This window comes from Dicentrarchus labrax, unplaced genomic scaffold (genome assembly GCF_905237075.1).
Source record: "Dicentrarchus labrax unplaced genomic scaffold, dlabrax2021, whole genome shotgun sequence".
NCBI lineage: Eukaryota > Metazoa > Chordata > Actinopteri > Moronidae > Dicentrarchus > Dicentrarchus labrax.
The window spans coordinates 1,914,385-1,938,959 of record NW_026136722.1 but is presented as its reverse complement, the minus strand read 5'-3'; the positions used below and the strand labels follow the sequence as shown (position 1 = coordinate 1,938,959).

General features: G+C 40.6%; 1 protein-coding gene across 1 annotated transcript in view; it reads left to right on the top strand.

Annotated features, from left to right (window-relative positions):
• LOC127356897 (alpha-1,6-mannosylglycoprotein 6-beta-N-acetylglucosaminyltransferase B-like) overlaps positions 1-24,575 on the top strand; it is a 61,686-nt gene that overhangs the window by 23,504 nt on the left and 13,607 nt on the right. Inside the window, exons 6-13 of the mRNA XM_051388967.1 lie at positions 1,819-1,928; positions 3,501-3,574; positions 4,828-4,995; positions 6,427-6,591; positions 10,609-10,778; positions 21,086-21,217; positions 22,936-23,069; positions 24,117-24,247. Coding sequence (XP_051244927.1) covers positions 1,819-1,928; positions 3,501-3,574; positions 4,828-4,995; positions 6,427-6,591; positions 10,609-10,778; positions 21,086-21,217; positions 22,936-23,069; positions 24,117-24,247 — 1,084 coding nt within the window. The remainder of the gene's footprint in view (positions 1-1,818; positions 1,929-3,500; positions 3,575-4,827; positions 4,996-6,426; positions 6,592-10,608; positions 10,779-21,085; positions 21,218-22,935; positions 23,070-24,116; positions 24,248-24,575) is intronic.

Sequence of the window (24,575 nt, the reverse complement as noted above, 5' to 3'; positions counted from 1 at the left end):
CACTGTTCCATTTCTTTGTGTGAGTTTACTGAGTTTACATATTCAGAGCTGTTTAATGAGAAATGTAAATCCCAGAAATACTACCACATAACAAGAGAAGCTCATTAAAATGATTAATTGAAGTGTGTGTTTTCATGTAAAACAGGGCAATGATACAGTCGTTCCATGAATGAGTGTTGGTTGCATTTAATATAGGCAGCGCACATCATTAAAGTCATGCGTTGAGATGTACTTTTTTCTTCAGTTGCTGCGTCTCAGATGTAATGACAAACGTAAAGTAATTGCAAGCTTTCCTCTAACAAAGTTCAGCTAGCAAGTTTAAAAAAAAAAGATGATCACTTTCTTTCTGAACTAAACACTATGCTTAAATGGAAAGTACCCAAACCTAATTATCACCAAAATAAAAGTCTCCACCCAGTCACTGTTGTTACAACACAACAGCTTGTAGTGTTGAAACAATTAGTTGATTGATTAATTACTCAATCAACAGAACATTATTTGCCAGCAATTTTATTAATCATTTATCAAGCAAAATGTGAAATATTTGCTATATTTTTAAATTGTTAATGAAATTACCTTTGGAGTTCAGACCATTGGTCAGACAAAATGAACAATTTAAAGCAATTTGAGCTCTGGAAAATTGTGGATATTTTTCACAATTGTTTGACGTAAAATAATTGACAGATCAGTATAATCCAAATAACTGTTAGGTGGGGGTATATCTACAGCAATTAGTCAATTCATCTATTATTTGATTAACAGAAAATTTATGAACAACCATTTTGATAATCAAATATTTCATGCAAAAGTCTCTTTGAACATTAAACATTTTCTGTTTTGAGTCTTCTATGAAAGTAAACGGAATATTTCAATATTGGTATTGCTGACATGTTATAGACACTTTCATAGATTATAGTTGCAGTTTAAATGTTTGTTTTTTTTTTTTTTTTTTGGACACTAATAGAAGACAGAGGCGTTTCTCAAAAATATTTCATAATTCACAATTTGCATGAATCCCTTCAATAAATTTCTTTTGAAGGTTTACTGTTGCACAGAAAGATAAACTGTGGTCTTCTCCTTGGGTTTTTGCACCTTGCAGAGCGAGATAATGTGTCATGGTCTTGTTTCTGGTAAGACCGCACATATAGTAGCAGATCTTGGAATATATTTTCATGAAACTAGGCTCTGGGGTAAGATGAAACTTTTACTAAGACTCCCGGGCTGAACAAAGTTTCAGATCATTGCTCAGTCTGTTGCTCAGTCTCACACAGACATGTTACAGATTTCCAGAATCTCTTGCAACTATAATACTGCACTATAATGTATATTGCAAACCCTCCTCTACTCCAATTATTCCCTCTGTGTTTCATACCCCATATGTCCTTCTCCATTGTAAATATTGGTTCCTGATTGTTTTGCCAACAGCTTTTAGGCCACAGAGGTCAAGTGCAGTGAAACACATTTGCTAACAACCTAATTGTCTGCTGTTTTTATTTCCCTCTGGGGACCCGCTTTAATATGCGGAGTTACTTTTTTATCTCAACAAATAAATTATCTGTCAGTGTTTAAAAGCTTTTTCGATTTCACGCCTCAAGTTCTAGACAATTAGCATTTCTTCCACTACTTCACACTCACTGTGAAGGGTGGAAAAACAACAAATACTGCTGGATGGAAGGAAGCTATAAAAGAAATGCAGTGTCCCCTTTCTTTTGAAGGCGCATGATTTTAGTTTGAAGGGAATTACAAAAAGGTTGTTGCCGGAATATTTTTAGATATTCTTCTTCTTGTCCTTCGTGTTTGTGTGACGTGTGTGATCAGGATTCAGCCGATAGGGCTGGTGGAGCGGATTCAGGCCATAGCCCAGAACATGTCTGACATGGCAGTAAGGGTGGAGCAGATCCTCCAGCGCAGCATGGCCAGCAACAGAGGTACACACACACAAACAAACACACACACACAAACACACACACACACACACACACACACACACACACACACACACACACACACACACACACACACCTGGAGAATACCAAATATAGCTGTAGCCCTTCAGATGAATTCCCCTTCCTGTCCATTCCAAATCCTTCCAATCTGAAGACACTTTCCCTCTCTGCCCACATAAGCCCGACTGTCAAGCCTGGATCCAGTGTAACACTTGAATGCACAATTTATGTCTGACGTGCATATGCTAGTTGATCATATAGAACATGACAGACATTATTCACATCACATTACCTGTTCAAATAGCAAGCCGCTGTTTGTGTCAAGGTGTAAGAGCTCCTGTGCAGCACAGTGCTCCTTTATTGTTGCCATATCATAACCACACAAATGCAGGATGTTTAAATCATGATGATGAATTACTGCCTGGACTTAATGGGATCCGGGCTTGTCTACTTTATATTAGCCTTCATTCTCTATTTCTTTATCGGGCACAGAATAGAAATTGGACAGCACAAAATTAATTCTAAATTCAATTCCTCTCCTCTCTATCCACCACATTGCACTTTATGACTGAAAACTACTCAACTCACTGTCTCGTTAAAATGCCGTCCGATAATTTGTATGTTGTCAAAATGTCTGATATCATTTAAAGAAGGCTGTTCTGAACCCGGCTAAGTTTTGACAGTGGCAAGCAGTAGCAGTTTTTCATCGTGAGAGGTCTGTCGTTATCATGCTAATCAGACAGAATGGCTGGCAATTATTTGTCTGTGATTGTGCTCTTCGACGCTTGGCAGGATGCTGGCGGAGGAGCTGCAACTGCTCCTTTAATTAGGCTTACTGGTGCTGGGCTTCAAGGAGAAGAAAGGAGGGGAAAAGGAAGGAGGGGAGAGGCAGAGAGGAAGAGGGAAGAGAGCAGCAGAAAGAGACAGGAGAGATGGAAAAAGAAGGAAAAAGGGAGTAAGGAAGAGGGTGGGGGGGGAGGATTATGTTTTTATGAATCACACTAATGCAATCTATCTATAGTAAATCCAGTGAGTGGGATAGAACAGAGGCTTCAGCCATTCAGCAGGGGAGTCCAAGCATTTACAGGAGCTTGTTAGCTAGCTCTACTCTGTAATTTATCTCTGTTCATCCCAAAGGCAGGAGGATATATGCTGTAATGTAAAAGACAAACAGGCTTAAGGCCCAGGGGAAATGGTGTAAAGTTCTGTTTGATCAGTGACCAATTTAGAAGACCAAAGCTATTGATTATATCTTTTTATACATATCAGTTATATGGAGCTGACTGGTGCATTGCAAAATTTAACCTTACATAAAATCGCATATTGACAGAATTTCTAGATAATGGAATAAAGCAATATAAAAGATACTAAAAACATTGTAGATATTCTGGATATACCTTGCCAGCTTGTGTTTTTTCACCCTCTTCTTTGTATTTGACTTTTAAAGTCTATGTGGTGTCTGAAAAAAATCCAAACAATGCAGCTTTTTTGCTGATTTGTGTGGTCTTGTGTGTATAGGCTTTGATAAATACCCTGCGTTTTCCTTTTCTGCAGTCAGGGATGGCGCATTAGGACAATGTGAGACTCCTAAAGATCCCCGTTATCCAGACTGTCCCAGCAAGATGGATGTAAGTCTTCATATCTCATTTAAGTCCAAACATTTTCACACACACAGAGCAAACATCACATTGTCCTCTCTTGATGACTCACCTTGGTGCAACATAAATTTTGTATAAGATAAGAGGATGTGTAAAGGCTCCTTGTAGAGAGGCAGGTTGTGTAGGCAACAAATTGTGCCAGATGACAACGAGAATATGGAAAAGAATGATAAAACAATATAAGGCTTTATAAATACATTGTTTATATAATTACATTGTATAGCCACAGCAGAAAATTGAAGTGTGTACCTTTTTAATTTATTAGCATAAACAATACAGCATGCCCAACACATGCTTCTTTCTATTTATTTGCCATAGCTCAGAGGTGTGCATTAACTGTTTACCACACATGTACACTAACATGTATAGAAAAACAGTATCACAATCATGTTTATGGATGAAGTAGGTTGCCATACTTATGCAAGTCCCACACCACATGAACACACCACACACGTAATATGTACTAATTAGAGACAGCTCTAGGTTGTGTGGGCTGTACTGGCTGTACTTAAGTGTAACCTCACAGTTTCAGGTGTTTTTATTCAGAACACAGTTCAGGTTCTGTCAGCAGATAACAGAAGGCACCCTACCCTGGAGAAGGATGTTCCTTTAGCTCTCCAAATAAAGAGCGGGACATGCCGTCCTGGATGGAGCTCAGTGAAGTTCTCGCCCTCCCTGAAAGTCGCCACCTTGCAAAAGCCTAATGTTAGTTAAGCCTAATACCAAAACCAGACCTTTTCACTATTTTACTATCCCGCCTACTGCCTCCAGTTGGATGTCCACCACTGCAAAGAACAAGGCATGTGGGAAAATGAGTTGACCTGAACTTTTGAAGACAGCCCTCTCTGTCTTTGACATCTTTATCACGTTTGCCCTGATGGGTGAGCTCGTCATGCTGTTGCTGGCTCCACCTGTGAACGGGAATCCATGAAAACTCAATTATCAGGGGTACCTGACCACAGAGCATCAAAGGTTCATGTAGTCAGCTTAGCCAAGATAACAACTTAGGCATCAAATTGAAGTTGAAGTTAAAATGTGACAGCAAAGTTTTGCACGTTCAGCTTTTGTCAGTTTTAAAATGATGAGAGGACCTAGGGGTGGATAAACCTGCCTCTAATGACACCTTTTTACATATCTAGTCAAATGTAATATTTTGCCAATACCTGAGTAGTAGTAGGAGTACATTTAACATTTTTTAGAGATAACCACTCTTTGCCCCCCAGTGGATGCGCGCTCGTTGGACCTCGGACCCTTGCTATGCCTTTTATGGTGTGGACGGCTCTGATTGCTCCTTCCTTGTCTACCTGAGCGAGGTGGAATGGTTCTGCCCCCCACTGGCCTGGAGGAACCAGACTGTCACACCCACCTTGAAGCCTCTGCCCAAGACACAGGTAACGTGACATTTCCTTATCGTTCGTTTTAATTGCACGATGACACAGTTAGCTGAAGGAGGGTAAATAGGAGCAGAGCACAGGGCAATAGTTTCCTCATAAGCACAAGCAGTCAGGACCAGGTTTCTCACAACTGCTCAGTTTCTAGAGGAGGATCCAGGGAAGGATCCTGAAAAGTATGAAATTCTGACAGTTAATATTTTTGATGGCAGTGCAAAGAGCCAGCCAATGACTCAACTGAGAAGGAACATAGTCGTCTGCACTCTTCACATGGCAGTGAAGGTGTAGCAGTGAGAAGGAATTTGAGTGATGAAAAGCAGAATGCTACACATCAAGGTGCTTTAAAAAACACTGCTACTGTAGATTTTGTAGTTTGATGCTGATGCTACAGAGTTGCTTATTTTCCAAGTTCAGGCGGAGGATTTATAACCTATTTTTTTATGATGATCAATAGCTCCTGGGAGTATCTGAATACCTAACTGCACGCTGTCTGTCACAGGGTGCTGGCTGTCATTCACAGTTTTCATTGCTGTTTGCCTCCCTGCATCATTTAACTTTTAAATTTCAGCACCAGCACATGATGCATTGCACTTACAATCACTCCTCCAGGTTTATCCCAGCGTTCGCCTCTGTCCCCTCCTCCCTCTCTCTCCCCAGAGTAATGTACAGCCGGCACGGCGGCCCCTGATGTGAATTCATTCTTCAGCTCTACCTTCTGCTCTAATTGCCAGCCTGTATTCACTGAGTCTAATCCCAAGGCTTCCCATGGGTACTCTGCATTTTGCTGTGCCGTACACAAGTTGCTCTTGAGAACAATAATTCACCTGCTTTGTGAGAGTACAGTACAGTTCTGCATATTGATTTTGCCTTTGAGAGAGTGAGAGTTTCTTTTATAGGGTCAGTGTGTTTGAGAGCGACAGTTTGTGTTCTTGTGCATCAGTTTCTTCTCTGTACTTTTATAAGTCCTTTGTGCTCCCCCATGCAGTTACTCCATTGATTAATGCATGCTGGTATTGCGCTGTGATGCTGAGATTATAGTGGGAAGAGGAGGAGATTTAAAATGAGAGCAGACTATTTATGAGGGATGATCCAGGAATCCCTCAGGCGACCTGTCTGAGAGCACTAGCCCCGGGGCACTAACAGATAAAAGGATGTGACATGCTCTCTGTGCATTATACAATCCTAACCACCTCCAATGAAAATGTAGAAAACAACATCTATTCTGTAGTAGTTTTTAAGTATCCCACCCCTTCTGCTTCAGGTCAAGTTATAAATCTGAACACCAGCCTTTTGTATTTTCTGGTTGAACCTCTGCACAAGATGCACATAAAGAAATGAAACACCGGCTTATCAAAAAGGCCACAGCAGAAGTTCTCTACCCATAGGATCCTTTCCAGTGATTTTTCTTTATTTTTTGCTCCCATCATCCAGGCTGTTTTCCAGTCTGACATTGGGAGTCTACTGGAGCAGGTGGGCACCGGGAAGGAATCACTGAGCTTCATGAAGAGACGCATACGCAGGCTGGCAGCGCAGTGGGCCTCTGCTGCTCGACGGCTGGATGACAAGCTCCGCAGCCACTGGAGAGAGCAGAAAAGGGTGAATATGAGGCATTCTGCGGGATGAAAGTGAAGGCAATGAGAACAAGCCTGTGTTGTGGTTTCATCTTTTCAAAGTGCTGTGGCTGCAACAGACTGCAGATGATGCGCCAGTAGAACGGGGCTTTACTCAGTTTCAACAGATCTATTTTCAGATTTTTTCTGTAACTCTGGAAACGCATCTCTCAGCTCCTAATTTAAAGTAAATCCATCTGTTTAGGCATTAGAGAAAAAAAATAACAGGATGTTTTGGATCAAACAGTTCTGAGAAAGTCAGACAGTCCTTTAATGCCCACATGCTAGGCTGCTAAGTTACCAGAACAGCTGTGACATTTTGTTGGACTAACATCTTCTTCTTTTATCTGCGGCTACTCGGTGTGAATGGCAGAATGTTGAGTAACAGACATAAGTAGATAATGACGCAGCATAACTCCTAGCAGGCATTGATTGGCTTTGGTGCACTTTCCCACACTGACATTTACAGGGACATTTCCACAGAGTGTCAGAGTGCTGCCTGCTGGAACAGACTTCTGATGAAATGGCAATGACTTTAGATCTCTTCTGGCGTATATGTTAAAACCTTTACAATATGCTATACTACTTGTATACCGCTACTTAATCAACCCAGAAACATGCAGAAAATCAGGAAATAATACTATATCGCGCAGAAGGACCGATTCTCAGGATAGTACTGACTCAGTCTTCTAAACTGCTACACTTTCATCCTTTTATTGTCAAGTTATTTTTGGCCTTTTGTGGATGTTGACACCACATTGTTTGGTTTTGAAATGTTCTTCTATTGTTGCCTGTGGGGTGCCAGCCAGCAGTCTTCTTTTGCCTTGGAGTGCTCAGTTTTGTGGTCCAGAATATAGCGATTAAAAATAACCAAGTAATGGTTGACACAGAAATTCAACCAATCAATCATGCAGAGATTATAATGTATTATAATATGAAATAGGTATTTTGCAAACATTAAAAACATCCTCATCCATTTGAAATGACATCATCAGCATCACTATCACGCTCTCAAAATAGATAAACTCCACCATACTCGGCACAATCCTGGTGAATAATGTGTGCAGCTTGTAGTGTGGTTCTCTACTATATTCTTATCCACATACATTTACATACAGTATGAGGTTCCTTATCACTGCCTGACATGTGGGAATATTAACTCTGACAAACATATGATTAACATTATGGAATCTTTGCATACCCAATAACATCCTATAAGTGACTTAGCTCAGCGGTTGTTTTTATACCCACACTATAGGTGAGCTGTAAATGTGGGAGATAAAGAGACCTGCACATCTGTTGAGCACATTAGAAATGTATGTATCCGATTTGGATAGAAACAAGAGAATATGTAGCTCTGGATGTGCTGTTGTCCTGGGGATAATACAAATAGCACCTGGGACACAAAGATACGGTGCCTGGGACAATTCTGGGACAGCAGAGAAACTTGTCCTTACCAATGACTTTATTACATTTATGTGTCATGGAATGTGTATCATTTTAATTGTTAGGTGTTCAAATTTGAAAGAAACAGTAATTCAGCCAACAAAAAGAATAAACATTTAGGGTGATTTTCATTTTTTTATTCAGATATATGTAAGTGCAAGAAACAACTAGAATGGCAGATCAGAGTGAGTCAAAGCAGTCATGCAAGATACTGAAACAGTTATTTAACTACATTAATTATGTTGAATGAAAAAAGGAAAACTTTAAATTGGGACAGTTGAAAGTAGAATTTGGGACAGTCAAAATCTGTACCCTACTAAGAACATACTGTATACTCAACACCTGTTAACGAACAGCACTGCAGGGGGAAAATGCAGTCACCAAATAATTTGCATATGTATAAAAATAAAAACGACAACCTTAACTAGGGCATTTCAAGTTTATTTTACCTGAAACAACATTTATCTCTCGCCCTTTTTTCAATATGTGTATGCATGCTGTGTGCACCTCTATATTGGGTATCATATTAATAAGGCACAGTGCCATTATAATGTAGGTTTGCATCTTCTTTGTAGCTGAGCATTGAATTATAGATCATTTTACTTCTGTGGACATGTGGACAGCTCTCCACAAATCCCTCTGTAGCTGAATAGAGGCTTGATACTCCACAAGCTTAAATGAAACATGGGGAATGAAAGAAATTCATTTGTAGTGTTTTGCTTTTTGTAAACGAGCTGACAGTATCCTGGCATTCTGCTGTGTGTGGTTTGATCAGTTTCTTTCATCGGCCAGTTTTTGGCTGGATAAATCAAAGCTAGTTCTGTAAATAACATTACACTCATTCCAAAATGCTTGCTTCTTCCCCACTGGGGAGAGGGCTTTGTTTATTGTTATGGTGTGTTTGACAGTAATGGTTACTGCCCATTAACCAGACCCTGCAGGCTTGGCTTCCATCACTAAAACATTGAGCGCTGTTGAGAAAACAGATATAGAGAAATTAGATGTTTTATGGAACGTCTTTGCCCAACCTGTCTGCATTTTCTGCCTCCTGTTCTGTCATGCTTGGTATCCATGGGAAGCATACTTATCTGCTCTGTAAATCACACAAAAATCAGAAGCCAGAAGGGACACATTTATTTTATACATTTTATGATTGCGCTGCTATCTTAGCATTAAGTACTGCATGTGTGTTGATAGACAACCTACGCAGTGCCTAACAACAGACTGTCACAAAAGATGTTTCCCTTTACCTAAACCTGAACTAAGCCTTCTCTCTAATGTTCTATGCTCAAGCTGACCCCAACCAGTTATCTCTACTAGGCCTAACCATAACAGGACCTAAGACCTCCTCCAACTGCAGAGGGGGGCACTATAAGAAACTCTTTTTGAAGGGGGAATAGACTTTGACACTTGTTCTCAGCCTGCCAGCTGCTGTCAGTACAAAATTGAGCCCTGTGTTTTTTCTACTTATATAAAATTACTGTTCAATAACATTATCGTTATATTCCGTTTCTTTGCTTTGTTCTTTCACCCTGTCAATGTGCGTTCTTCCTGATTTCTTCCGCATGTGGCATTACTGTTGGGACAGTGAGTTTTACATCTGACATGTGGTGTGGACAGTGCTGCAGGCTAAACAGCTCTGTGGCTCACACACAGGGGATATCCATTGTGTCAGAGTGTAGGAGATGAAATTTTGAATTGGATTGGTATCAGAACTGCAAAGCTGGTATTGAGCCATTTCTAATTATACGATTTAAGTCTGAAAAGCACCCATCTGAAAACCGATTTAGCTAAGTCAGATACATACTGGACCAGTCAGTGAAACAAGGCAAAAGTCTAAATACTGATATAATTTGATGCCTCTCAAAAGCATCTTTTTAAAATAGACCTTGTTGATATGAAGTGAAACATGAATCTGCAGCTCTATTAGTCTCAAAGTTATACAGAAATAGATGAATAAAAATAGATGAATAAAATTGCCTTTGAAAGTTTTTTTTTTTTCTTAGTCAAAAGCAATTGACAAAAAAATTAAATGCTGCCATCTGTTGAAAAATCTAATTTCATTACATATTTAACAGCGTGGAAATTCCACCCTTCCCCATCAGCAATTATACCGTTTGTGTATCATTCTGCATATCAATTAGCCCTTAGCAGGTCAATTTTCATTTCAACTCCATGCCCAGTTGGTTGTATTTAAGAGTTACGTTGATGTGAATATGCTGTTACTCTGCTTTCTTGCTTTCATTAGATACTCAATTACATTTGAAAATTTGACATCACTGATCCGTGCCAAATATCAGAATTTATTCATATGAGGAATCCTTTGAAGCATTGGTGAAAATTGCTTTCACAAAATCTCAATTATTCACCATGCAGGAGTGCAGATTATCTGAATATAAAAATCTAGAATTGCTGCATTGTAATCGCTTGTTCCCTACAATAACATTTCAGAAATGGTTTAACAGAAAAGCATACACTGCATTAATGAAACACCATGCTGTAGGGTAACCCGCTCTGCTCTTGCCTTGAATTTTCTTGCTTTTCCTTCTGCATTCAGATTCTAGTTCATGTGGGCTTTCTGACAGAGGAGTCCGGGGACGTGTTCAGTCCCAAGGTGCTGAAGGGGGGTCCTCTGGGTGAGATGGTGCAATGGGCCGACATCCTGACAGCCCTCCATGTGCTGGGGCACAACCTCAAGATCTCAGTTTCCCTCAAAGAGCTGCATGGGTAAGTTTAGATTTGACTTATTCCTCTCTGATCCTGTTATTTCCAAGCTGTAGGCAGAACTGCTGCAGTCAGTGCTGCAGTCAGCTTTGCGTAGTGATGTTTCTCCCATCCAGGTTTAATGTGAGACTCTTTGGGGCATCTGCACAGTAATCATCTGTTGTTTTATGAAAGTGCAAACCATTAAGCATTCTTTTTAGCTTGCTTTGTTTTCCATAGTGCATGCTCTGCAAGTGATCAGCAGCCCAATCGCAGTCCTGTTGCCCACACACTGCTTTCGATCACCTTCGGCCACACAGAGATAAGCTATCTCCCCTTCCTGCAGAGTGCTGTTTCAGCCTGAGGGGCTTGACAGCATCTCTACACTTTGTGTACCTCCTTCCTGCCACAGCTCACTGACTCCAGTGTATGATAACGGGGGTTTGTCGCTCATCATCACAAACATAAGTGGTTGTGCCAGTGGACACACACACATACATGTATACCCAACGTGCCTTCCAGTCAGGCAGACGGTTTCATTCTTTCTAAAAATATAAGACTATTGATTGTCACACTAGCGTTTTCAGAAAGCAGACGTGCCCAGCCCTGCCTTGAGCATTTTCTCGACGCTGTGATCTTTCAGAGCTACTCGCCGGCTTCACGCCGGCTGGTCAGGAAAATGACCGTGTACAAGACGAGATTTGCTGTCGATTCTTTTCTACCAGTGGGTGGTGTGAAGCTGGAGCAGACAGGCTGATGATAATGTGCGCTTGTTATTGAGCACTGTATGTATCCATTGCTGTAGGGAAGAGGTAAGGGCATTGATGAATTAGAGCTGCCCTTTGATCTTGAATTTCAGGCCGTGAAGAAAAGCAGCTTTGATAAGAACAGGCTAGGGAGATCAGTGAGGTGTGGAAGATACCGCAGTGGGATTGCTTCTGCTGGCCGTGCTATTATTTACCCCACTAATTGGTGTCATGGTGTATTGAATCTGCGTCCGTTGGGAACACCATCAGAAATGTTTAGAAATTTGCACAAGTTCTGACAGAGAGACTCACACACAAAACATGGGCCAAGGTTAAGGCTATTACTTTACAACAGCTGAATATAGACTGTGTGTGTGTGTGTGTGTGTGTGTGTGTGTGTGTGTGTGTGTGTTTATGTTTATGCTACAACAGTTGAGATCTTAATGGTATGCTTTATGATGTACATTTATATAAGTGTGCAGTGGCGTTCCATTAGGGCTGATATTGGTCTATATTCATGAGGAAATGAAATGTTCAGCCTCAGAGAAAATATAATGGAGGGCTGAAATTGAAGTCAAGTGGCTTTATCAGGCTCGGACCATATTCCCTCTTTGCTCGCAGCCCCACAAAACACAACCTAGTGTACATATCTTTTTTTTTTATGGGATTCTTAAATTGGCCAGTTAATGGCAGATGCCGAACATCCATAAATCCCTCTTCCTGTGACTATTAATGAATAGAAAAAGGGAGCATTTTTCTTCATCCCTTATACTCTTACTCTCCCACACGCTATTAAATTGACAGATCGTTATGTGGGTTGTGCTCCCACAGATTCCCTCAGGCTTGTATCTATTTACATTTTCTACTCTTCACTTTCCCACCCAGGCTTTGGAAAGGAGCTTAATATCACGGGATGGCCTGCTGTGGTTCTTATGTGGACGGGATTGGTGATATGTTTAGCCCTTTTCTCCGATAGACAGATTGGCCACACTGGGAGCTTAATATACAGTGGGAGTCGAGCTGTTGGTTTGCAGCATAATTGCCTCTAATTGGCAACATTCATGCTCTCTGGTGGCTTCTTTGAGTAGTCACTTTGTCTGGCGTCTTTCCCTCGCTGTCCTGCTTACCCAAATCAGTTCTGCTCACACATCCCTCCTTCAGTCTCTTCTCCACTGCAAGATCTCTAGCTTATTTCTCCAGTAGATGCCTCACAAAGGCATTCTGTCCTTTCCACACACTGCAAAATGTTCTCAAGGGAACATCACTTATCACACCCTTTTGGAATAGTGTAGTTGTGATTGTTTAGTGAATGTAATTGTAATTATGATACAGTTGCATCAGTCTGTTGTTTCCTCAATTCCGTATATATGCAACATTTCTCAAACAAGGTTTATCAAGTGTTCAAACATTCAAACATAGCGCTGTGGAAGCCAAGCAACATCAGCTCTGCATTAATATTATATGCTGTTTTGCTCGCAATGTTTGTCACTTGGTCGGTCTAGAGCAAAATATGTCAACACCTTTTGGATGCACAGCCATGAAATGTATTCATGTTCCGCGGTGGATGAAACAGTGGCTTTGGTGACCCCCTGACTTTTCCTCCAGCTCCACCAGTAGGGACAGTGTTATCTCACATCTTTTGAAATGTATCAACACCTACGAGATGGATTAGCACAATATTTTGTACAGACAGGTGATGTGTCTTCATGACTTTGGTCATCCCCTTGACTTTTCCTAACCATGAGGTTCACATGTCTGTTTTTGTGTGAAATGTCTCAAGAGCTATTGGATGGATTACAGGGGAATTTGGTACACACATCGATGAGTTCACGAGGAAAAGAGTACAAGACAGATCCATGTAAAGGTTGAGTAGTAGTAATAGAACAGGGGAAGATGTGCAGTTCTGTCATCTTTCCTGGGTTTATTGTAATCGAGGTGGAGACTGAAGTGTCTGTGACATCATTTCTGTCTGTAACACCAGCGCTTGTCGCACACTGAGGGGAGGGCCCTACGGCAGTTTGCAGAGCGGCAAAGACAGCTGTCACTTCCGCTTGGGGATCTCCCCTCATCTCCTCTCAGAGCGACACGGGTAATTAGCCTGCGACAGAGCATGGCGTCTCAACACCTGAGGGGTGGTGGATGGGAGGTGGGGGATGGAGTGAGAAAACAGAAGAGAGACAGAATAAGGAGGGTGGAGGTGTAGCTGCAGCCTGTCAGGTTTAGCAACTTCTGTCAGCAGAAGGGAGAAGTGATGTATGCACACACTACCACCCAGTAATCTGAAGAAACTAAGATTTTAGTCCTGTGCTCAAAACCCACAGGATACATGATGGCTCCATACTCCACTTGCAGTCTCTCTCACGCTGATATTATTTCACTGTTTTCACATACTTCTGTATCCCAGGACGTGAGTGCCGCTGAGCGTAGACATTTTGCAGATGGCCGTTCTGTATCAATTATGTGTAGTGGGTTTATGTGGAGCAGTTGACAGAGCGCATTAACACCAGTCACCAGGTAATCTCACCTTGTTTCTCCCTGCAAACACAGAGACGTGCTTGAATTGTGTGATCAGTCAACCTGCTGGATGACAAGCGCTAACCCTAAAAAATAATTTAACAAATGTCAAATGGGAGATCACTTGCGTCTGTAATCCAGCAGCCTAGCCTGAAAGGTGGATGTAATGACAGGCGTGTGTAGGGCATTCTGAAGTGTGAAATAAGAAACCTGAAATCAAAGTCTTATTATACTGCCAGTCTCAGGTTGTGCTGATGCACTCTTACCCTGCAGCCTTCTGATTGATGTGTCTTTGTTTCTGTGCTTTGAGATGAAAAGCAAAACAGCAGCATTGTTAAAAATAGCCAGTATGGGCCATTAGTGAGATAACATCCCAAGGATTTGTTTTCAGTGTTGGATGATGACTAATTGAGGTTAACAGCCCAGTGCTTGTGTGTTGCAATTGACATTTGCGTGATATTCCTTAATTTTGATTACTATGGAGCATTTAGTTTCCTAAAATACAACTGCGGACAGCGTTTCTAAATATATGTTACCCTTAAGGCTTTTAACAGATTTTCACTTTAAAATACTAAATTTAGAAAGGACCAAAAATGTTTAGACCAATATTTTTTACACATATTTTATGTCTCTACACCCAAATTTGTTATATTTTCAGCAGCATAAGGACACTTTTTACCGCAGTTTAAGAAAATTAGGTCCTTCTCGTGATGTTGACAGCTCAGAAAGTGCTTCAAGAGAAGAAACTGCAAATAAGCTGCTAATTTTGCACTTCGGTCCCAAGTAAAAAAAAGTAAAAAAAAACTAAAATCACAGTTTACCCCACCTGTTGGTATTATTGATGTTTTTCCCCTCATTAATGCAGATTTATTTCCTGTTTTCTTTTTTAAATAGAAGGTGAAAATAATGAGCCCTGGTTACTCTCTATACATTCACACAGCTGTTGGACACAAAGTAGGAGACAGTGTTTCCCCTGCGCTGTGATAGAGACCATTTTTACAAGCTGTTTTAAGATGTGTTTTGAGCCAGATCTTGCACATCAAAGTGGCGCATCAGCCATATCTGATCATAACAGCATCAACATCTGAGTTTTTGTCTTTTCCTGCTATCCTGCTGTCTCAAGTGTCCGATTAGCATGCCAGACCCAGCTCCCTCTGCTTCACAAAACTTCCCATCAGCTCTCCTCTATGTCCATGTCATTCCCCTCACACTGCGAGCCCTCTCTGCAGCCGCCCTGCAGCCCTCAGTAAACTCCATGCCCCCAGCCTCAGCCCCTCATATGTGCCTGGAAATCTCCCTCAGCCAATTCCCCTCACTGCTGGACATGTGCGCCCTTCCTTTAAGGAGTAATGCAGTGTGACTATGGAGTCTCTTACACTCGTTTGTTTCTGTTGCTCTCTCCCTTTCCCCAACTGGTGAGTTGCCATGGTGCCAGTGGCCAGCTGTGAAACAGAGAAATTGTGCCCGATGGTGGTTCTCAAATAGCGTCCTGAAATGCACGCAAGCTGCTTTTGTTCTTCTCTTTGCAGTCCTTCTCCAACAACTTATTTTTCCTCTCTGAAGTCTGAGCAGGCCATCAAAGTCACTTTCATACTTTGTTTTTGCATGTGTGTCTTCATGAATAATGAGGATTTTATCTTATTAAAAAAAGAATTAAATAAGTTTATCCTGCTTGCAATTATTGTCTCTGTAGCCAGACCCTGATGTGCCTCCATGCCAACTCCAGCGTTGTCCAAAAGCTTTTAAAAACACATTTAGAAACATAAAGTTGTATGCAGTGACATATATTATTTATTATGATGAACACGGGCAGTGTTATTATGAAACAGCTCTCTAACTGCATTTCCAATATTTGAAGAGTAGCTCTGTGTCTGGTGGACATCTCTGAGCGTGCGCATGGATGTCTGTTTATGCTGCTTAGAGGAGTAAGCTATATTTGCTATGTTCATCACAATAATTGCAAAATGTCAACATTATGCAACGGTATGGCTCTTTTATGTGTTTTTAATAGTTGTTGGAAGACAGTGGAGTTGTAAATCATGAAGGGCATAGGCTGTATCAGGTTTTGGCTGCTCAGACTGTACTTGTTAGTGGGATAAATTCATTGTTGGTTTTGGTGTTTTTTATTGGGTTTGTTGATAAGATAAAATAATGTCAGTGTTATCCTTTAATCTTATGCTTGTGAGCATCTGTGTGGAAGATAAAGACAGAAAGAGAGAGTCGTTTGTGCCTGTATGTGTAAGCGTTCTGTATGTGTAGGTGTGCTTGTGTGTTACAGTACAGTATGTGTCTGCTCCCATTTCCACACTGCTGGCTCCTTAACGCACTTTAATCCCTTTACTTTTCCCTTAAAGTTTGCCTAGATTTGCATATATCCAATTAAAGCTCTGAACAGCAGCAGCAGAGTCACGCACAGTTCTGCGCTCAATCACTGTAATACATCTGCTCTCACATTAATGCACGTTGGCTCTAAACTATGAGGGTCCATACAGGTCATAATTCAAACTTAAACTCACTCAGTGAAAGCTCACACACACACACACACACATTCACATACTAGTGAAAGCACACACATCATTTATGCTACATACACATACCACACACCTGATTGAAAGAATGCACACAAACAACTATAGCACAAATTTCATCTTGTGCGAGTATGTATGTACGAGCTATTTTCGTATGATGTGTTCCCACAACCTCAACTGTAGTTTGTGTTTAGTGCTAATTAATGAGTGTTAGCATGCTAACACGCTAAAGTAAGGAATCGAGGAAATGTATCATTGTACAACGCAAGGTTGTATTACAAAATGAAAGTTTTCAGTCCCTTCATGCTATGCACAAAAAACAAAACACTTGAAATCAAACAATATATACAATTATTCATATACATATATACATATATGCTATTTGTAACTATAGATGCAGGAAATAATTCTGCAGTGCATTTTTTGAATTTGCATGTGGGCAAATGTAAACAGGCAGCCACAGGATAGAGATGATAATATGGTTTCATTTCTAAAAAGCAACAGTGTCCATCCACTTTGACTGTGCACAAAGCATCATCGCTGTAAATACATAGTCTGCCTCCTCTAGTCCTGCAATGGTGAACACGATAAACATATATGTCCTTTTAGCACTGTCATTGTTGTATATTCATATTTTGAGAGAGAATGTCAAAAGTTGTCATCTTGTCTGCTTTTCCGCAATCTCTAAAGCACTTTGTGATCTAAATAAAGTTTATTTTTTGCCTAACTGTGATAAGATCCTGTTAGCTGGATTGTATCCACCTGGCTGCAGCTGCAGCTTCGGTGAAGAGCACTTTTGTTGGTGTAAGCACTGAATTTGCGTGGCTGTGTACCTTTTTCAGTGACCGCAGCTTTCAGCTGACACCGCTTCCTTCCTCATTATCTCATCTACTGTAGGGGAACCGGCAGCCATGCCTGTTTCCATAAGGCTGCACAGCTGACTAAATATGTTCACTGTCCAAAGACAGATCGATAGGCTCTTGTTTTGCAGGTGTATTTATGTGTGTGGATGCTAGGTTGTGCAGGATGTGTTTCTGAACCAGGTAGCGAGAGAAAGAAGGAGTGTAATGGGTCATGGGTCTGTGACTACAAAACTGCAAAAACTTTCATGAAGTGGTTGTAGTTTGACAGCACTAAAAGCTTTCATATTTTCCAACCAAGACAGTTTGAACAGTATTTTCTCCACTACTTACTGCGCAAGTTTGATCATGTCTGTCTTGTACAGAGATGCTTTTCGGTGCTGTTGGTCACTTTTTCTTTGAAATTTCTGGCAGTCATTCATATTTAAACAGAATCCTTGACAGGGCTCTTTTTTTAAATTCTGTGATCAGAGAGAGTTTGGATATTTAAGATCCAGTCAATTTTCTATTGCAAGTAATTTAGTTTCATTATTTATTTTAAAGCGCTGTGGAAGCTACAGTAGATACAGTACATGTCATATCTTTATTACATTTTCTGCCAAAGCCAGTGGAAACTCAAAATCTTAAAATTACTTACTGGTTAGATAGGTGTTAGTTGACATTAGTGTCAATAGCCGCTCCATTAACTTAAAACTTAAAAGAAATGAAATCAAAGAAACTCCCCGATGCTGAATATAATGTCCTCAACAAGTAGTTGAAGTAGTTGTAGTGGTCCTACAGAACTGTATTATATTATGTACAGAAATAGTCTGTACCGCCTCACAATGTTTCATGTCACATTATCTTGACAAACTGCGTTTAGTGTAGAGTATTTTACAGATCTGCACATCCAACACGTCTTCTGCTGTACTGTTTTCGTACCGTGGTGTGACTCTGCTGAAGTTTGACGAAGTCATACTTTCTCTTGTAATAAAAACAGACACACTTGATTGCCTTTTTCTCAAATAAAGTGCTACCTTGATCCCAACTGAAAGCAGAGCACTCTGAAGCTGAGCTGTACTTTGTCATAGCAGACAACAAATATATGTCTCCCGTCTTTACTGTTTTTTGTAGCATAAGGTTCTTTTTTGGCTGTTCTTGTCTGGTTTTATTTATGCCTTATTATTTCAGGCAGCAGATTTGAGGATTTATATGGAGACTGATCAAGCCAGGCTGGTTCAACACGCAGAACAGCAATGCAATGCAACACCGACTTGCAATCTCACAGATTTTAATTGTATAATAAATATGCAAGAATATCACTGTCATTCACACAATGGCCCTGTGTGGGAAAAAAAAGATACAGAAAAAGATACAGAAACTAGATTAATACATACAGCAGGCTTGTTGTTGTTCCATCAGTATGTCTGAAATCACTCCATATTTACTATATACTGCACTATATTTACTGCCCACAACTTTTTTATACTGTATAGTGCCCTCAAAAATCCAGTTGAACAACAAACATCCTCACAATGCCATGCTCCTTATGTTTCACAGCAAAAATTACAGCTGTCAGTAATGATGCAAAATAATGATGATTAGTAGGTGTTTGAAATCCCAGTTTAGTGCTCACTATTGAGTACCGTTTATTATGTTGTAAATAGCCAATGAGTGAACAATTGATACATTTTTAACAATGAGGGACGCACACTGTCTCACTTACTGCTGACATTTTTTTTATTTTATTATATTTACAATGTCAGTGTGACCCTCATTAGCTATCTGTCAATATTTTTATATATAGGTTGGAGGAAGGTGCAACTCTAAAACAATGAGGGACTCCCGCAGACTGTGTATATATTTATATGTTATTTATGTTATGCTAATAAACTTACAATGATAAAGCTTGCTTGTTGATGTTAGACAGGAGTAATGTCTTTTGTTTTCACTGTTAGTTTAGCGTGTTAACATGCTAATATTAAATAATTAGCACTTAACACGAAGTACAACTGATGCTGATGGGAATGTAATTAGTTTTACAGATATTCTGTCATAAACCAAAATATTGGATAAACTGAAACTTTGACCTAATAGTGGCGCTAGATGAAAGTTTGGAGGGTGGAAGTTATTACAATTCATCCTCTGGGGACCATGAATGTGTGTACCATATTTCACAGAAATTCATCCAGTAGTTGAGATATTTCAATGAACAGCAAAAATGTCAACCTCATGGTGGCGCCAGAGGAAAAAGTCAGAGGATCTCCAGAGTCAGCAGGATTCATCCTCTGGGGACCATGAATGTCCGTACAAAATTTCATGACAACCACATAGTTGTTGGGATATTTCAGTATAGACCAAATTAGTGGACCGACATTGCCACCCCCAGAGCTATTCTGCAAACAAGTCTGGCAAGAAAATGCAAGAGGAAATAAATGCAAAAAGCACTATTGTGGCAGTCTTGAAGCCAACATTTATGTAGTAAGTGCTTGGATGACATCATGACAGAAGCAGATTCAGCACAAATAATGCTTGAAAGCAACCATCCCTAAAGATGTGTGATTAAATGAACGCACTGCATGTCTCAGATAATATGTGTGTTTTTGCGTGTGAGTCTGAACAACTTGTGCAGATAAATTGGGTGACTTCCCCTTGCGAGACATCGCTGCCTTATAGCGCTGAATTCTGTATTGTTTGGTTGAATGGCTCTGCCGTCGTTTCGCTGAGAGCACTGACATGCTTCACAACGCAATTGGGCTCTTTCATTCTTCCTGTCTTCAACACTCTGTCTCTTTCCCAACCACACTCAATTCATACAAGCACCCACTAACACACGCACACACATATCTTCATAGAAATGGCAGAAATTGCAACTACGAAAAGTAGGACAGTCCCATCGAAATCAGTTAGTCACCAGATAATTTTTTTAGCATCTTGGTGGGTGAAAGTATTCCAATTGATCTATTTTTTTATAGTTGTTTTTATGGGCAATGATCTGTCTTGACTGTAAAATGACCCCATCTCTGTCATCAATATTCCTTTGCATCTTATAAGTGCTAAATTGGAAGATTCCTCTGGAGAAGTTCATTCACATGTGCAGGGTAAACAATCCTGTAACCCATACTGACAAATAAATTCTATAAATTGATAAGTGGAAACAATTCTGTGACTATTAACTGTAGCGCTACCAGTACCAGTGTAAAGGCTTGTCACACTAGCACCACTCTGCTAATATTTCCTCCACGTCACAGTGATTTTCATTGAAGCCTGTGCAGCTAACCACTGAAAGAATGCACTTCTAGTTCCACTCCACCCGTATGCTTGCATGGCCATCGAACAGAAACGATATTTTCGTGTACAACAAAATTCGACATACAAACTGCAGCACTGTCATGGAGAGGGGCATTTCATGGCTCCGACCAAGCTTTTAGATGTACAGAATCTAATCTGAGAGGCTGTTTGAAAGCCAAACACTTTAGTTCTACCTGAGTATCCCTGCAGTGTTTCAGTTTTGCCCAAATAAGTTTTTTCCATTTGTGAGATGGTTTTTCAAACTCTCCCAGGGAGCAAAATCAGCTTTTTCTCTTTTTCCTTTTAGTTTTGTGTGCTTTGTCTCTTCGTGGCTTTACAGTGATCGTTTATATGCAGCTGTGAACGCTGTTTGGCTCAGTTCCACACTAAAAGCACACCTGGCCCCTCTGCAGGTTTTTGGGAGTCCCTCCAGGAAGAGGAAGCTGCCCTCTGACCGGACCTCTGCCCTTTGACCTCATCTACACCGACTACCACGGCTTGCAGCAAATGAAGCAGCACATGGGTCTGTCACTGAGGAAACACAAGTGAGTCTTTTGTTCTCTCTGTCACTTTCTATGTGTGTATCTCTTCAAAAACTGTCATTTTTGTTTCTTTGCCAAGCTCTAAGAGCAGTGTTTGTTTGTTACCAGTAATTGCCTTTCTGATGAAACACTTCACTATTGGCTTATTGACTTGCTGGTGTAACAGGCTGGTAACTTTACTGTGCATCAGCAGAAATCTCCCTTTGGGGGGGATCCAATTTGGCCTCTTTACACAGTGATCAATCAACCAGGTTCAGGCTTCTGGGTTGATGTCACTTCCTTTTTGCAGCATCTCAAACTCTGCTATTTATATGCATCGCACAGAAAGGTTTGACTAGCTTGTCTGCTTAAAATTAATGAGTTAGCCTGTACACAAGTGCATAGCTATGTACTATGATAAAATGCAGCATTTATACAAGCTCAAACAACATCACACACAGTTCGGAGCGGGTCCAAGCTCTGTTCTTCCTGTAAATCCAGTTGGTAAAGTTTTTGCACTGTTGTTCCAGCTGGGCAGCACCGGAGCTGTCACAGTATAAAAGCAAATCCTTTTTTTTTTTCGCAGAGTTTACCGCAACTCTTGGAAGAAAACATATTTATGAAAAAGGAAAAGGGTAAAAGGGAAAAAAAAAACGTTATAGCAGCATGAAAATAATGATAATCATGTGGGGTGTGAGATTATATTGTGAAGCCTTATTGCAGTTTGTTTTCATTCCACTGTTCACACTGAATGCTTAAGAGGAGAAGCTGCTACATTCATTAAATAACTCAGCAGCAGACGCACACATTTCACGATAATTCATCCTGATTCTCCTGCATTTTGGATTCTCTAAAACAAGGTCAGCTGATCGACCGGCACTCCTCAGCTGTCACAAAGTGACAGACCAATACTTTAATTTCCTCTCCTGCCATGACACTGATTAGAGATGCAGGGCATTGATACATCTTCTCAGATTGGATTACATCAATTGATTTTTGACTTCCCAGAGTGAATATTCACTGCTGATAAAGTGCTGATGTTATTTTCTTTATGTCTTCTCTCAAGTTGCTCATTGCAAACCGAACGCATAATGTTTCCTGTCCTCCACTCTGTTTTTTTCTGTTTGAGTTTGATCTGGGAAGACACTAACACGGCAAACTGATGTTTTCGTGTTGATGCATGTTTAGCGGTGCCGTCACATAATCAGAGAGAATTTTAAGCATTTTTCAGCCTATCCAAAGAGACACATGGCAAGAGAGTTTAGCGTCTCCTTAAAATGTATTTCGGAGAGCAGCATTGGTCCATGCAGGAGGGCCCTGCTGGAACAAGGCTGTGATTTAAGCCTCAGACGTCTCACCTTAAGGCCCGTGTAAGCTCTGCTCAGTGAGGGGGGACTGGCAGGGGGACATGGATATCCATCACCGCTGACAGCTTTACAAACCAAGACAACTGAACAGTTATAGTGCTGACACGAGCTCTCATAAGTCAAACTGAGAAAAATATTCTTTGCTTTTATATGGCTGTCATGTTGTTGCTATGGTCTAATTCTCTGAGCATAGTATTATAGAGACCCATTGTTATTGTACATTTATGTGCTACATGTGGTGATTAAACCAAGCTAATGGAATTATTTTTTCATCATTTTTGACTTTTTTGTCTCACTCATTCAAGGGAATATTTTTTAAAAGCGAGAGTAATCTTGTTCTAATTTTAGCTCATCCTCTTTCTTATTTTGTCCCAGGTGCCACATCCGAGTGATTGACACCTTCGGCACTGAGCCTGCTTACAACCATGAGGAGTACGCCACGCTGCATGGCTACAGAACCAACTGGGGCTACTGGAACCTCCACGGCCAGCAGTACATGACCATGTTCCGTATGTATTCTTCAGGTTCTCTTTGCTCTTAACTGAGGTTGAGGATCTGCTTATGGGAACATGCAGTGTTGTGAAGTGTGCAAGCAGACATGCTTACGCCTCTGTTTATGTGACTGAGAGTGTGAGCAGATTGTGCGATGCTCATAAAGTCCTCAGGCCGTAACGGGCGAGGCTTTGGGTGCACAAACAGAACAGAGAAGTTGTTCAGAACAGCTGTGCCAGTGCAGATGCCTAAAGCCACCTACTGTGACCAAACACCACCAGCCACACACACACACACACACACACACACACACACACACACACACACACACACACACACACACACACACACACACACACACACACACACACACACACACACAGTTACAGCGTATTTGGTGAAATTGGTGGAAAAAGAAACTTCAGCTGTTTCTGTAGCCTCCAATTAATTCAGCGAGAATGGGCAGCCCTGCTGTTTCCAAAATACTTACTGTTATCACAAAGCCCGACACTGTGAAAGATATCAGCTTTCATCTCAGGTTTGAAAATTGCCTGAAATATACTGTTTCTTTTTCGTTCGCCTTACATCTCCGTGCTGTAGTAGGTTTCCTTTTGTGTGAGCTACTATTCATAGTCCCGTTTTGTGTGGAAACTGTTTCACATTAAAGCTCCAATTCAAAACTCTCAGGTACTATAAAACTACAGCAAAGATGACTGAGATGAAACTGTTGCATTTCACTTCATTGTTGGTGCACAATGAAAGCGAACCAACCAGGTGAAGTGAATGCAAATACATGACATTGTTTATTTAAGTGCATTTAAGTTAGCAGTCAAAATATGGGTTTTTAGCACACACTGCCATACAAACTAATGAAATAATTCATCATAAAACACTAGGAATTTCAGCTCTGCACAATCCCACAGTGCTCCTTTTGTTCTGTATTCTCTACATGCACAGCAGTCTGGATCTCCAGAGCAGCTCCTTTAGTTTAATCACATTTTTCCTGAGACATGAAATTGGACTTGTAACGTTGTATTGCCAATTGCTTTGTTTGTCCTTGGCAGCCCACACTCCTGATAACTCTTTTATGGGTTTTGTGGCGGAGGAGCTGAATGAGACGGAGAGACTGAACATTCAACGGAACAAGGTCAACAATATGGCTGTTGTGTACGGCAAAGAAGCCAGCATGTGGAAGGTCAGTAGCACACAATAACCCTTGTAAAAAATGTCAATACATTTTGTAGCATCTTTGTGATCTGTGAGAGGAGATTATTTATTATTAGGATTTATAACGTATTGGTATTGTGTTGTTTTTTTAAGAGTGCTATTATGATTATTGCTATAGCTACAGGTGCCAGTTAATTAGGTACACCTAGCTATAACTGAGTCGGCCTAATACAAAAGTCTGTAATACATTTGTGGTGTTGAATTATATTGTGTTACATTGACAGCTGTTTGTAAAATTAGAAATGTTGTCCACAGCATTTACATAATTAAAGGTAGATTATGTGATCTAATGAACT